General features: G+C 38.7%; 1 protein-coding gene across 3 annotated transcripts in view; it reads right to left on the reverse strand.

Annotated features, from left to right (window-relative positions):
• The window catches only part of ZNF385D (zinc finger protein 385D), a 933934-nt gene that overhangs the window by 213621 nt on the left and 706779 nt on the right, over positions 1 to 13534 (reverse strand). For all 3 annotated transcript variants that reach the window (XM_061193710.1, XM_061193711.1, XM_061193713.1), the window contains one exon: positions 12356 to 12498. In XM_061193710.1, coding sequence (XP_061049693.1) covers positions 12356 to 12498 — 143 coding nt within the window. The remainder of the gene's footprint in view (positions 1 to 12355; positions 12499 to 13534) is intronic.

Raw genomic sequence — 13534 nt, forward strand, 5'->3', positions numbered from 1 at the left:
TATGTCAATAAGACCTGATAGGTAGTCTAAGAGCTATTTAAGTTAAAATTAATTAAGTTGACTCTGGAGGTCAAATTAGTATTTTCTGGATTTTTTTTTTAACTTTAAAAAACAGATAAAATTATCCAAAAAAAAGAGGCCAGGATCCCCACATAGCCCATCACACACAAACACCATCTATTTGAGTACATAAATTCTGTAAATGTAGAAAGTGCCAGAAAGGGCTGTTTACCTCTCCTGTCTATCTTTCCTATCTCACATTCCTAGAAAAGCAGGGACTGTTGCTTTTCAATGTAGCAGGTGACAAAAGTCACAGAAGCACTAAAACTGTATGTATACGTAGAAGTTCTAAAGAACACAAGGATGTTTGGTAAAACTAACTGTTTCTCTATGTGATTGCTTTTAAAAAACTGGTTTAAAAAATGTTCCCAACTTATTGTACTACTGGACTGTTTATTCTAGTTTCTATTTAAAAAAATAATTTGGATGTAGACATCAAAACTATGAAGTATCTTATCCCCATATACAGTCACTTAAATTTTCCTCTTTTTTCTTTTCTTTTTTTTTCAGTTCTTTAAAATCCCTCATCAAGGTCGTTGAAGTAAAATTCCATTTCAGAGTGTTCAAAAAGGGAAGCTCAATAATTAACTACTAATTTTACTGCCTAATTATTTGCCCAAACTCAAGATAAAATGTGGCATAAATGGCTATGCTTCAGAGAGAGGAAAATTTGCAAAATGCCAATTTTCCTACTTTTGTCTCTAGTACTGTCTTGATTTATGAGTTTCAGAGGAAGCCATTTGCCATTGCCAAACCTCATCAGGATCAGGAAAATTGGGTAAAGCTAAAGGAATTTGAGTCAAATTGTATTTGCTGCTTCCTCAACCAAATACCGTGCGACTTACCTAAATTTAATAACTGCTTCAAAAATCCCTTCATGGGGACTTCCCTGGTGGCGCAGTGGTTAAGAATCCACCTGCCAATGCAGGGGACACAGGTTCGATCCCTGGCCCGGGAAGATCCCACATGCTACGGAGCAATTAAGCCTGTGAGCCACAACTACTGAGCCTGTGCTCCAGAGCCTGTGAGCCACAACTACTGAGCCCGCGTGCCACAACTACTGAAACCCTCGCACCTAGAGCCCGTGCTCCACAACAAAAGAAGCCACCGCGATTAGAAGCCTGCGCACCGCAAGGAAGAGTAGCCCCCGCTCGCTGCAAGTAGAGAAAGCCCGTGCGTAGCAATGAAAACCCAATGCAGCCAAAAATAAATAAATAAACCCTTCACTTTCGATGTGTAGATGGAATCTGAAACTTTAACAGTAACAGAGCACTGCTTCCCAAACCTCTCTGCTGAAGGACCTGCATCCCCCCATAAATCATAAGCCAGAACTCTTATGAAATATAACAAAAATGAATTAACAGAAAAAATGAAATGACAAAGATATGCAAAATATGTCGTAATTCTTTACTAGCTTCAACAGATGTCCATTTGCTCTCCTAAGTTGCTATAAAATCTTCTAAATGCTGCTCACGTTCAATCTCAGCACTTATCTCATTGCAGACCTGGAATCAGTTCTTAGACAGGAACATACAGGTCTGAGAACCACACTTTGAGAAGCACTGAGTCATAAAACCAAATAGTCTGCTGGCAAAAAGTCCTCATTCCTTTGACAAAGAGTCATGAGAAACAGCATTAACATTGTTCTTTACATTCGTGCAACTTTTCTCGAAAGACAGTCTGAGAAGGTTACTCTTTCATCTGTACTTCACTGTGAAAATGGATTTTCCCACCGATTTTGGCCACAGAGTGGAATTCAGTGATTCTCAACATTTAAGGGGCAAAGGACTCACCTTTGCGAGGTTGTAAAAGATAACTCATTAGGGTCCCAACACCAGAGCCCAGAGTTCAGAATTCAGTAGGCTTCCTTAATGCCTACCATTTCTATAGCACCTTCAATCTTTAACACCTTTAGAAACTCTTATGAGGTCAATACGATTACTCTAGTTTCACAGATGAGAAAATGTGGACTCAGGCTTTTGTCTTTTAGACATAGAACTCAGACCTTTTAGATTCTAAGTTTAGTATTTTTTCTTATGTGTGCAGATGGGTCTTGAGTCTTAAAATTGTTACTAGGATAGGAATAGATTCTTAAAATTTACTACCACTTAAAGTTATTTATTCCCCTAATGATGACTGGCCGTATACAACATGAACGCTTGTGAGGGTGACATTATATAAAGTCCCCTGAAGCTCTAGATGTTCCTTTTCATAAATGTCCAATCACAGCCAGGATATTATTTAGGAAATAGCTTACTGTCTTGGAGTTAAGCCTTCTAAGGAGCTACAGATTATTTAGTTAATTAGCTTATAATGTATACCAAGGCTCTGACAGCTGATTAAAGAAACCACAACTAAAAAATGATACAAATGAACTTATTCACAAAACAGAAACAGACTCACAGACTTAGGAAACAAATTTATGGTTACCCAAGGGGAAAGGGGGCGGGGGATAAATTAGGAGGTTGGGGTTAACATATACATACTATTATATATAAAATAGATAAACAAGGAGCTACTCTATAGCACAGGGAACTCTATTCAGTATTCTGTAATAACCTATATGGGAAAAGTATCTGAAAAAGAATAGATATACGTATATGTATATGTATAACTTAATCACTTTGCTGTACACCTGAAACTAATACAACATTGTAAATCAACTATACTCCAATATAAAATAAAAATTAAAAAAAAAAAAAAAAAGAAACCACAACTGTTTGCAGGCAAGAGAGCCTTGTCATAGATGAAGTTGCACTGGGCTTGGATCACTGCATCTAAATCTATCCTCGGTTTAAAGTAGTTATATGGAGCCGGCAGTGGCTCCAATAGAGAACTTCTTTACAGTGTAGGTGACCTACAGTGGAGACACCCCCTACCCCAGGGGTAGACTTATTTGCCATCACGGGAGATAGTTAAGTAAAAAGCTAGATTACAAGTTGTTGGAAACATTGTAGAGTGCAAGTGTAGGTACGTAGGCCAGATGGCTCTAAGAATCCTTTCTTGCTTGGGTGGCCCTAACAAAGTATCACATACTGGGTGTCTTCCACAACAGAAATGTATTGTCTCACAGTTTGGGAGGCTAGAAGTCCAAAATCAAAGTGTCAGCAGGGTTGGGTCCTTCCTTCTGAGGGCTGTGAGGGCAGAATCTGTTCTAGGCCTCTCTTCTTGGCTTGTAGAAGGTGTTCTCCCCAGGTCCCTTCTTATCATCTTCCCTCTACGACTGTCTCTGTGTCCAGATTTCCCCTTTCTATAAGGATACTAGTCATAATGGATTAGGGTCACTCTAATGGCCTCATCTTAACGAATTACATCTTCAACGACCGTATTTCCAAATAAGGTCACATTTCCAAAGCACCGTGGGTTAGGAAATTTGGGGGTACACAATTCAACTCTTGATGTTATGATTCAATGTTTAGCATCCTCATGAGAAACAGAAGTCAGGGGTCTCAGTTTTCTCTTAGCTCTACCACTTATGAGACATGAAACTGGAAATCTCTCCATCATTCTAGGCTTATCTGTAAAATAAGTGATTTTCAGCAGACACAAATTAATTCTAAAATGTTTCTTTCATTTTTAAGATGTCTGTAAGTGTGGAGCAGGGAATTTCCCAAAGAGCTGCTGGATTCCACAATAAGCTAGGAGCTTAGGTAGTCCCTTATTCAGGTTCCCTTAGTTGCCCAGCATCACAGTTAGTAAGAAAGCAAACAGGTCCAATATATATTCTTGCAAAAGCAAAGCTTCAGCTTATTATGATAGATGGACTGAAAAAGGAAAATAAATACATAATGTGTATTATGCCTCAATCTTCAGTGAGAGGGACACGCTCATACCTCAGAATATCACTGGAAGGATAGATACAAAAGCCAATGACCACACGGATTGTCACTGAAAAGAGAACTGAGTGGCAAGGGAAGAGCAATAAGGGAAAGTTTTTTGTTCTCATCACAGAAATAAAAGAAAATATGTTACTTGGTCACATTTTGAATGATAGAAAAATATGTTACCTGGTCAAAGAGTACACAAGCATTAAAACAGAAAAATATCTGTGTGGTGTGCAATTGTTCAGCCTTTTATTTTCAAGCCTAGATATCCTGTATTTAATTCATTTTGTGTTTGAGGGTCCTTATAAGTAGGCTTGACTTTTACAATTTTTGGTTCACAGGAAGGTATAGGGCTCAGCAAACATGCCAACATACCTGTTTCAGCATGAAGACATATACTGAAACATTTAATAACCCTATGTTTCTTAAGATGCTTTTGTTGTACAAATATGGTGCACTTAAAGCACAGAACTGGCTAGAAATCTGCTACATTTGTCTTCAAAGGGCAAGGAAATTAGCAATCAATACCATATTTACTATGGTATTTTTCACCTGCAAAATTTCCACACCTTCTACCAGTTGTGGCTAAGAAAGACAGGTTTATTTTTCTACCCATAATTTTACCTTGGCTCCCTACCTATTTTAGTGACAGCAGCAGTTGTAAAAACTTCGTAGGAAGTTATTGATGTGTAAACTGAATTTAATTGACATCTCTCTGAACCAAACAAATGGAGATGTAATTAACACTGTTTCTGTAACTCTAATCCTGGCTGAGGGAGGGGAGCCATCCCCATAGCTGGAGCAGGTAACAAAGTACAGAGCCACAGGGGCGAGCAAAAGTCAAGAATAATTTTTGAAAAAACAGGAGACAAAATGCGCCAGTAAATATGGTAGTCTTTCCATTTTAAAGATGGAGGAAATAAAGATCCTAAAGGCTATATATCCGAAGATAACAAAAAGTTGAATTTGAAATTTTCTATTTTGAGTTCTGTATTTTTGTCATTCACCTCTAATATTATAAATGCATGTTTAACCTGTAGAATAATCTCTGTATATTAAGCATATTTAAATTTGTCCTTTTAGAGTCCTACAGTGCCTCACCAACATTTTTATGGTGACAGCCGTTCTGGACTCACATGAAATAGTTAATGAAAAATACAAAGGACTGATTTTAGAGTACATTCTATAGGCAATCACTGGGATTTTTATATCACTGTCCTTTTATATAATGGGAGTAAATAAATATATGAGCCAACATAAAATTAGAAATGCATATTAAGGGGATGGCTTGATGCTATGTTCCCTTATATTTCCTAATAATTGAGTAAATTAATAACTTCAGTTAAATAGAAATAATCTAATGTATGAAGCAGTGAGTACTTAGATTTTTAAAATTTTCATTGAGACATTTCCTCCAATTATGTTTCATATGATACAACTGTAATGACTATTTCTCCTCTATTAGTTATCTGTCATGCATTTTTCCTATCTATCATCTATCTATCATCTGTCTTTCTATCTTTCTATCATGCATCCATCTACCCTCCACTCATTCATTCAAGAAATGTGTGTTGACAGACATAGAAAACAAACTTATGGTTACCAAGGGGAAAGGGGGTGGAGGAGGGATAAATTAGGAGTTTGGGATTAGCAGATACACACTACTATATATAAAATAGATAAACAACAAGATCCTACTGTATAGCACAGGGAACTATATTCAATATCCTGTAATAAGCCATAATGGAAAAGAATATGAAAAAGAATATATCTATATCTATATCTATATATCTGAGTCATTTTGCTGTACACCAGAAAATAACACAACATTGTAAACCAACTACATTTCAATTAAAAAAAAAAAAAAGACATGTGTATTGAGTCTTTGTGATATCCCAGGCTCTATAACTTAATGAAAGAGATAAATATGGAACCGATTACAGATCCCAAATTAAACCTTAACTTTTACCATATAGTTTTCCTTGGCCATCTCCAAGTCACCACTCCTTCTCTTGGCCTCAGGTAGCACTTATTTTCAAAGGACTTTATTTAAGGATTTAATTACTGAGTTCTTTATAGAACGTTTTAACTATTTCACCGCATGCTTGCATAGACCTTATTGTCTAATGCTTGCATAGACCTTATTGTCTAATGTAGTGTTTTTATATCTAGATGCTTTACCATCTGATGATAGAAAAGTATTTTAAAGAGTGATGAATCAACTGGGTTGATGCCATGGTTACAAAGATGATTCCTCCCACTCCTCCTGTTCTTCCACTTCCTCCTTCCCTGCTCCTCTTCCTTCTTCTTTTCAACCTTGTTCTTGTATTTCCAGGTCTACTAGAGTGTCAGACAGATAGCTGGTGCCTAACAAATGCCCAGAGAGTGAATCCGTGAGTAAGAGATGAATTACCTCTTCTCCCTCCTCATCCTCTCCGTTATACTTATTAGTACTCTCCTTACAACAGATACTTTTGATGGAGCTATTTTTAGGAGGCACATTTTTCAATCTATAGAATTATTCCAGTGGTCTCAAAAGTTATGTAGAATGAAGAAAGCATTGAACGAATAAACGAATGAAAAACTCATTCCTGTATTTTTCTCGCCAACAATTTGGAGATGGTGACACACATAAAAGCTTAACAATTTCACAGCAAAATTTTGCTTTTAACCAGTTGGGATGCAAGTGATGATTTCAGGTACATGGTCCATACTAAGCATTCAATAAATGGCACCTATGACCAAAGTCCTGAACAATGTCACCCTATAAGGAAGGCTCCCAGTATTTCTGGGAGCTAAAGCACACCATAGAAGGATCATGCTTGGGGTAGAGCTGCAGCTACCAATAACTTCAAATGTCCCCAATGCCCCACCACACATACACCAAAAAGCAAGTTCCACAGTGGCAGAGACTTGGCCTGTTAGTTTTGCTGTTGAATCCTCAGGGCCCAGCACATAGTAGGCCCTCAATAAATATTTGTTGAGTGAATGAAGAGATACTCTGCCGAAGTGTTTAAGAAGTGTCCAGTGTATGTAGTCATTCTCCTGGCTTTCCCTCCCTCTACCCACATATGTTCAAAATCTCAGGCCCTATCCCTGAACTACTAAATCAGAATTTGCATTTTAACACAATTCCCTTGATTCTTCACATGCATCCTAATTATGAGAAGCACTCCTATAAGACACATCAAGTTCACTTTCCTGCCCCCCCCACCAACTGATAAAACTTCTGAACCCAAACTAATGCCACATTCAAGTTTATATGGCTGGTTGCTTGTAGGGTCAGTGTTTTTGAAAAATAAGAACCGGAGTCAGATGCTAGGATCTGATCTCTCTTTCTCTCTCAGCCTCCTTCTTTTCCCCCTTTCTTCCTCCCCACTTGCTCCCTCTCTGGCAATGAAGTCATATTACACAGAGGAACAGCACAGAGTCAAAATTTCTAGGCTAATTTACTTTTTTTTTTTACTGTTAAAGAATATTAGCCAGAGCCAACTGAAAAGCAAAATAGTCATCTCCTGTATTTGCACACCTTTCTCCCTCTTTGCACTCTGCATGACCTCCTTACACTTCCTTGTGAATCTTCTGGAAGAGACAAGACGCAATGTTTGCCGAGCATCTGGCTTATGCAGGTGCACTAGGTCGAGCTTACTCACTTAATCTTTATGCCAACAAGAAATACAGTCATGGGAGGGGAGCACGGAGTCAGGTTCACTGTCAGCTCCCAACAACATATCCTCCAAAACTTGTACTTTTCAATGACATTCTCAATGTTCATTATTGTCATGACTACTGAGCAGAATATGAAGAAAATATGTTAGAGACACGAAAAACAAAAAGGCAGTTCAGAGACCTTGGGAGAAAATTGTCAGGGAGTATAGCCATTTTTTACAGGTTAGCTCCAATCTAAACAATATCCCAAGGTCTTACCCAAGCCCATTCTCTGCTTCCATTTCCAGCATTTTAAAACTCAGCTACCTCTCTGATAACAAACCTAAGAGATAGTTAGCCACTATCCTTTTACGGAACAGGACACTGGGGCTCCAATGGACTTAGCTTCTTGCCCATGACTGCAGAAACTTTTAGCTTTTCTGATTCTAGATAGTCCTTTCCATTCTGCCATCGTGTCAAGTCTTCTGTTGGCAACTCAGCACTGTTTCCGCTCTTGTGTGCTCCCCCTTACATCCTAAGGACAGGAAGCCTGAGGTGTACGTTCCCACAGATCTCGGCCAGCAATTTTCAGCGTAAGAGCCCACTAAATACTCGAGATACACATCTTTCGGATATCACATTAGTGAAGTTGTCTTATCGTGTCCTACTGGGTGGCACATGATTTTTATTTGCCGAATTACAGATGATAACACTGATCATTTGAGTAAGATGGTGCCTGCTAGCTTTCTCCACTGTAAAGTTCCTTTTATTCTTTGTAATTAATAAGTATTTGTGTGGAAATATCTGGAGACTGTGTAAATATCCTGTTCCCTATATGTCCCTTGGCTGAATAACTTTAATGTTTGCCAAATGCCAATTTTTTATTTTCATTTTTCCTCCTACATTTATTCACGGGCATTCTACTGGACGTAAAAGCTTTACCTTCTCTCTGTTTAATTATATCTGTGTGGAATCATGGATTCATATTTTATTCAATGGATTATAATTTATTGTTCTCTTTTTTAAAAAAAATCCAAAATCATGGGATTTGGATGAAAGTAACTGGGATTACTGGGCATCCTGTATTTCTGCAACTTCCCGACTCCATGAAAGCAAGTAGAAAAACCAAGAGCAGCAACAGCCTTCCCTGACCTTTGCTTGCCCAACACATCCAAATGTTTTTTAAGCATCTAAATTCTTCTATTAATTCCCTTCCTGTTAGCATGCCTAGAATAGTTTCTATTTTTCTCATCAATCCCTCACTAAGACAAACATAAGGATAGCCTTTCACTCCCGTCCTTGAGCAGCCATTCTATCCTAGACATCATTCTCTATAAAAGCACCCATATTTACAAATATTTCTTTATTTGTCAGCTTCTCCTTTATAAACTAAATTATTTCATGGCAGAGGTCATAACATAAATTTTCTTATCACTATTCCTAGCACATAGAAGATGCTTGATAACTAGCAGTTGACTGAATGGACCAAGCTCATACTACTTAGAAAAGAAATATTTCATTACTAAATACCATTTACCTATTTCCAGGATTGGTTCCTTTCAAGAAATGCACACACAGAATGGGATCACTGAGATAAGAATGGTCCTAAGCACTGAAACTCCAGTGAAGAGAATGAAGGATAGAGTAGGGGTATATGAGGAATTAAAGGAAAATTTCTCTTGTCTGAAAGCTACTGGAACAACCAGAGATACAACATCCCTAAGTCAAGGGAATGGCTTCTGTTGCTATTCCTTAAAAGTTGGCTTTAAGTATATGAAGGGATTCTAATGATTTTATTGAATGTCCTTTTATATAGCCATAGCCCAGGTCATATCCTACATCTGTTTTTCTTTCTCTCCTAACTGTGTGTGTGTTTTTTTTAACAGATGTTTCATGATTCTTCCTGACTCACATCTGAACCCAATGGTTTATACTCTTATTTAAGGACAATAATCTCAGATATTCACGTATGTATTTTGTTACATGTATATACTGAAATTTCTTTCCTTTACCATTCTGCCACACTTCGTCCCAAATAGACCATTCTATACTCATATCCTCAGAGAAGAAATATAACAGGAAAACAGTTTCTGATCACCATGGACTTTGTTTCAAAAGGTCAGATGAAAGAAGACTGTGGGGTGGGAAAGAGGTAATAGCGGTGTGGCACATCTAGGCAGGAGGCACCACTAAAGCCTCACCAGTTTGTGTGTCCAAAGTCAAGAGTTTGGGCCTAAAAGGCCATACTCACTAGGGGCTCATCATACCATGATTGCCTATGTGGACACATAACTTGATGAACAGAGGAAGTCTCCCACCAAAAGCTGGGTGGATAATCTGTTAGATTCTAGAGCCTTAGCACATCCTGAAACAATTAAATTTCACTTCCCTACAGACTAATGGAATGGGCTTTTGAGCCAGAAATAAAATCAACTTACAGCAATAAAATGTTACATTTAATACACCCTGAATTTGTAGATTGAGAATCACACCTGCTACAAAATCAAGAACTCAGGCTGTTACTTAAAGAGATGCTCTATATCCTAATTCTCAGTCCAAAACTACCAGATTTGGGGCTTTGCAACCATTCCACTCAGTTGGAAACAAAGAATGGCTTAATCCATGACTGGCTGCAGCTTGACCGGCACTAGAAGGAACTAGCCAACAGGTGGAGGAACAGAGGGTCTCTTGGTTTAAATGGAACGAATAACAACACAAGTCCAAATTGATCATAGAAGAAAAAGAATCAAGTAAAACTTTGGCAATCAGTTAGTCAATGAACTTCCAAATTCAAAATAAGAAGGATTGACAGGCTATTTATGAATAGAATACCTGTCATTAAAACAGTGATTGTTAACGCTGAGCCCTGTTCTAAATGATTTAACCCACATAATCATGACCACAAGCCTACAAAGTAGGTTATTAGTCCCATTTTACAAACAAAGATATCGAGATACGTAAGGATTATGTGACTCACCCAAGGTCATGATGATGGTGAGTAGCAGCTCTGACTTGAACCCAGTCAGTCTACCTCAGAGTCCAACTTGATCACCATGCCATGCTGTCTTTGCCCACAAAAGCTCAACTATTTTGAAGGGGATAACCCCAAAGGAAGAGATTATCAGGTCCACTCCCTTTATTTTAAAGATGAGGAAACAGTACCAAAGAGGATAAAGACATTTGTTCAGTGTCCTATGGCTCAATATATCACTCATCTTTGTTTTATGACAAATAATACTCATTGTCAATCAAATTAATCATTTTGCTTTTAATGTTTCCCAAAGGGCAAATCAAAAGTTTAAAACCCAGCCTTTTACAACCTTCCAGGAATTGTACCTCAGCTTCTCTAAAGCTGATATGACACGTGAGTGACAGGAGGCCAAGTAGTCTCAGAGGCCAGGTAAAGCACCCTGATGGATCATCTCCGGGAGGCGGGAAGCAAAATGGTGCCAAGAAGCCACTTAACAGTGGAGCAGGCAAAGAGCTCAGAGAGAGGAAACCCAGGGACTTTACTGTGTTCATTCAAGAATCAGGAAATTTGATTCTGAGCCATTTTTCCCTCTACTCTTATTGAAATACCTAGAATCAGAAACCTCTACTTTGGAAATATGATCTTTATGCTGCTCTATTTAGGTTCCATCAATTTCAAAATAATATTCCTATGGAAAATCCTTCATGCTCCCAAAAGCAAAGAAATCACTGTGATTTTCCCTTGTCCTTTAGTAAAGGCTAGCATGTAACCATACCATCTCCTTGGCAGGTCCAAAGTCCCCATGACAAAGCATGATTAAAATAAATAAGACCCACTTCTGTCTCCTGAAGGAGAAGGATCTAATTGTGGACAGATATTTTTAAATCCATCATGGGGGTAAGATATTGCAGTAAGAAATCTGTTTTATTTAGCTCACTGGGCATTCAGAGACCTTGCGTCCTAATCCCCTTCACCTTGGTTGTGTTGACATGTCCTGTCATTGATAAACTCAGACCTGCATTATAACAACTGTTGAAAGCTGAATCGGATGATATTAGAAACAAATGCCACTTACTGGCTTCTAACCTTTTCAACCCTTATTTCTATTTCCATCCTAGGAATATTCTCACTGCTTGTACAAAAAAAGATGATGATAAATATGAGGAATCTGTCCACTTATAAAGACATGCTTAAGAGTGAAAACAGGGGTAAGTAAGTATTGAACTTTTGTTGAGAAGGCTGTTGACAAAGCCCCCAAAACAAGGTCATTTAAGAAAGACTTAAGTTGAGGAACTGTGCCTGAGCAGGAAGAAAAAAAAATGAAAATTCTTGGTACCAGAACCCTACACTGTTTTAAGTTAAGAGGGAAAATGTGCTGTATACATGGAATGTATCTCTAGTGTGATTATAAGGGTCCTGTTTATTAAATCAGAAAAGAAATAACAGATTTGAAAATTAAAGTAGAAGGCCCAGAGAGAAAAACACATGTTTAAGTTTTTAGACATCTACTTGAATTTGAATGCTCTCTAACACATTCATTAAATTTCAATTAAATTGAACTTGGCATGGAAAAGAAACTAATAAAATGGTTAGTGTTGTCCAAAAAGACACTAAAAGGGAGACATGAATTCATGATCAACCTAATCAGATTACCTCTCTTTTCATTTTCCCTTTGAAGGAGCCTGGCCCTGGGGACCTTACACAACCAGGCAGACAACTAACCTTGTCGTGCTTTCAGACAAGCTATGGAACAAAGCATAGAGTAAATGAGAGGTAATGAGCAGCTCACTCCTGGCCCTTAAGGTTTTCCAGTACCTACCACCCTGGCATATGCAGATGATGTGGGACTTACCGCATTAAAATTGGGGAAGAGGTTGACTGCGGCCGCAGTGTCAAGAGGAAAGGGAAGAAACGGTTTAATATCCAGCGATGGTTGCAAAGGAGGGGCTGGTGGACGGACCAGGGCTGGGAGAGCGGGGCTCTGGCATGTACCACCTGCACAGAGGAGAACAAAGGGAGCGATCAGGGACATGGTGCATATAAAACACACAACACACAAACACCAAGGTCTCTTTTGAGACCAAAAGGCCAGCTTTATGGATCACTGGAAAAAACAAGACATGGAGTGTATTGACCTCAACTGGGAACCGGCCAACGAGCAGATGTGCCATTAAGCAGAGAAAACCAGTTGAGCTGCTCCTTTTTCCCTCTTGGATTATAACTATCTGGTTACGTAAGGAATTGTTAACATTTCAAACATTTCATACTCCCCAATCCATCCTTCTTTTCCTGCCTACAACCCTGGACTGAGTCAGCTACAAATCTATAAGCAACATCCCTTGATTCAAAGGGAAAACCCCTCCAATGCTCCCCCATCCCTCTTTGAAAACTAACTCCTGCTCAAAATATGCATGCAGTCTGAGGGATTCTTTTAAAGAACTGCTCTTTTCCACCGCATCCAAAACTCTGGCAGCAAGATGACATGAACCTGGCACAGAAAAGAAACTTAACCGCAAATGCAGGCAGCTGTACCTTACTTCCCTGGCAACTGGAGGGTTAAAACCAGCAAATCCAGCTACATATCATGTGATCCCTGAGCTATTTAGCACCCCTGTGGCTTTAAACATTCAAGACTAGCTGCCTCCTTCCTTCCCAGTCATGAATAGGTGGAATTTAGAAGGTCACCAATGAGCAGGCAATGGAATATTATGGCAACACACACAGCTCCTTTGCATACCAGTGGGCAAAGGCTGTTTGCAAGGGACTCCCACCTCTGCCCCCTGTTCTAGGATTCCACTGCATTCAGAAGCTGAAAGGAGCCCATCTCCCTGTTATGTCTCTCATACTTTGGTAACGTTCCAAAACATCAATTGGCTGTTAATTAAAGGCTGTTTGAATCCTAGGAAACTGTTAAAATATGCCAGCATTCTTCTAATCTGAGAGGCAAGCAACGGACTGTAAAAACCTGCTGGTGAGAATCCAAGAAGCATGAGGAAAACAAAATGCACTAGAATTATTCCTTTCTCATGGA

The sequence above is a fragment of the Eubalaena glacialis genome, chromosome 6, assembly GCF_028564815.1.
Source record: "Eubalaena glacialis isolate mEubGla1 chromosome 6, mEubGla1.1.hap2.+ XY, whole genome shotgun sequence".
Lineage (NCBI taxonomy): Eukaryota > Metazoa > Chordata > Mammalia > Artiodactyla > Balaenidae > Eubalaena > Eubalaena glacialis.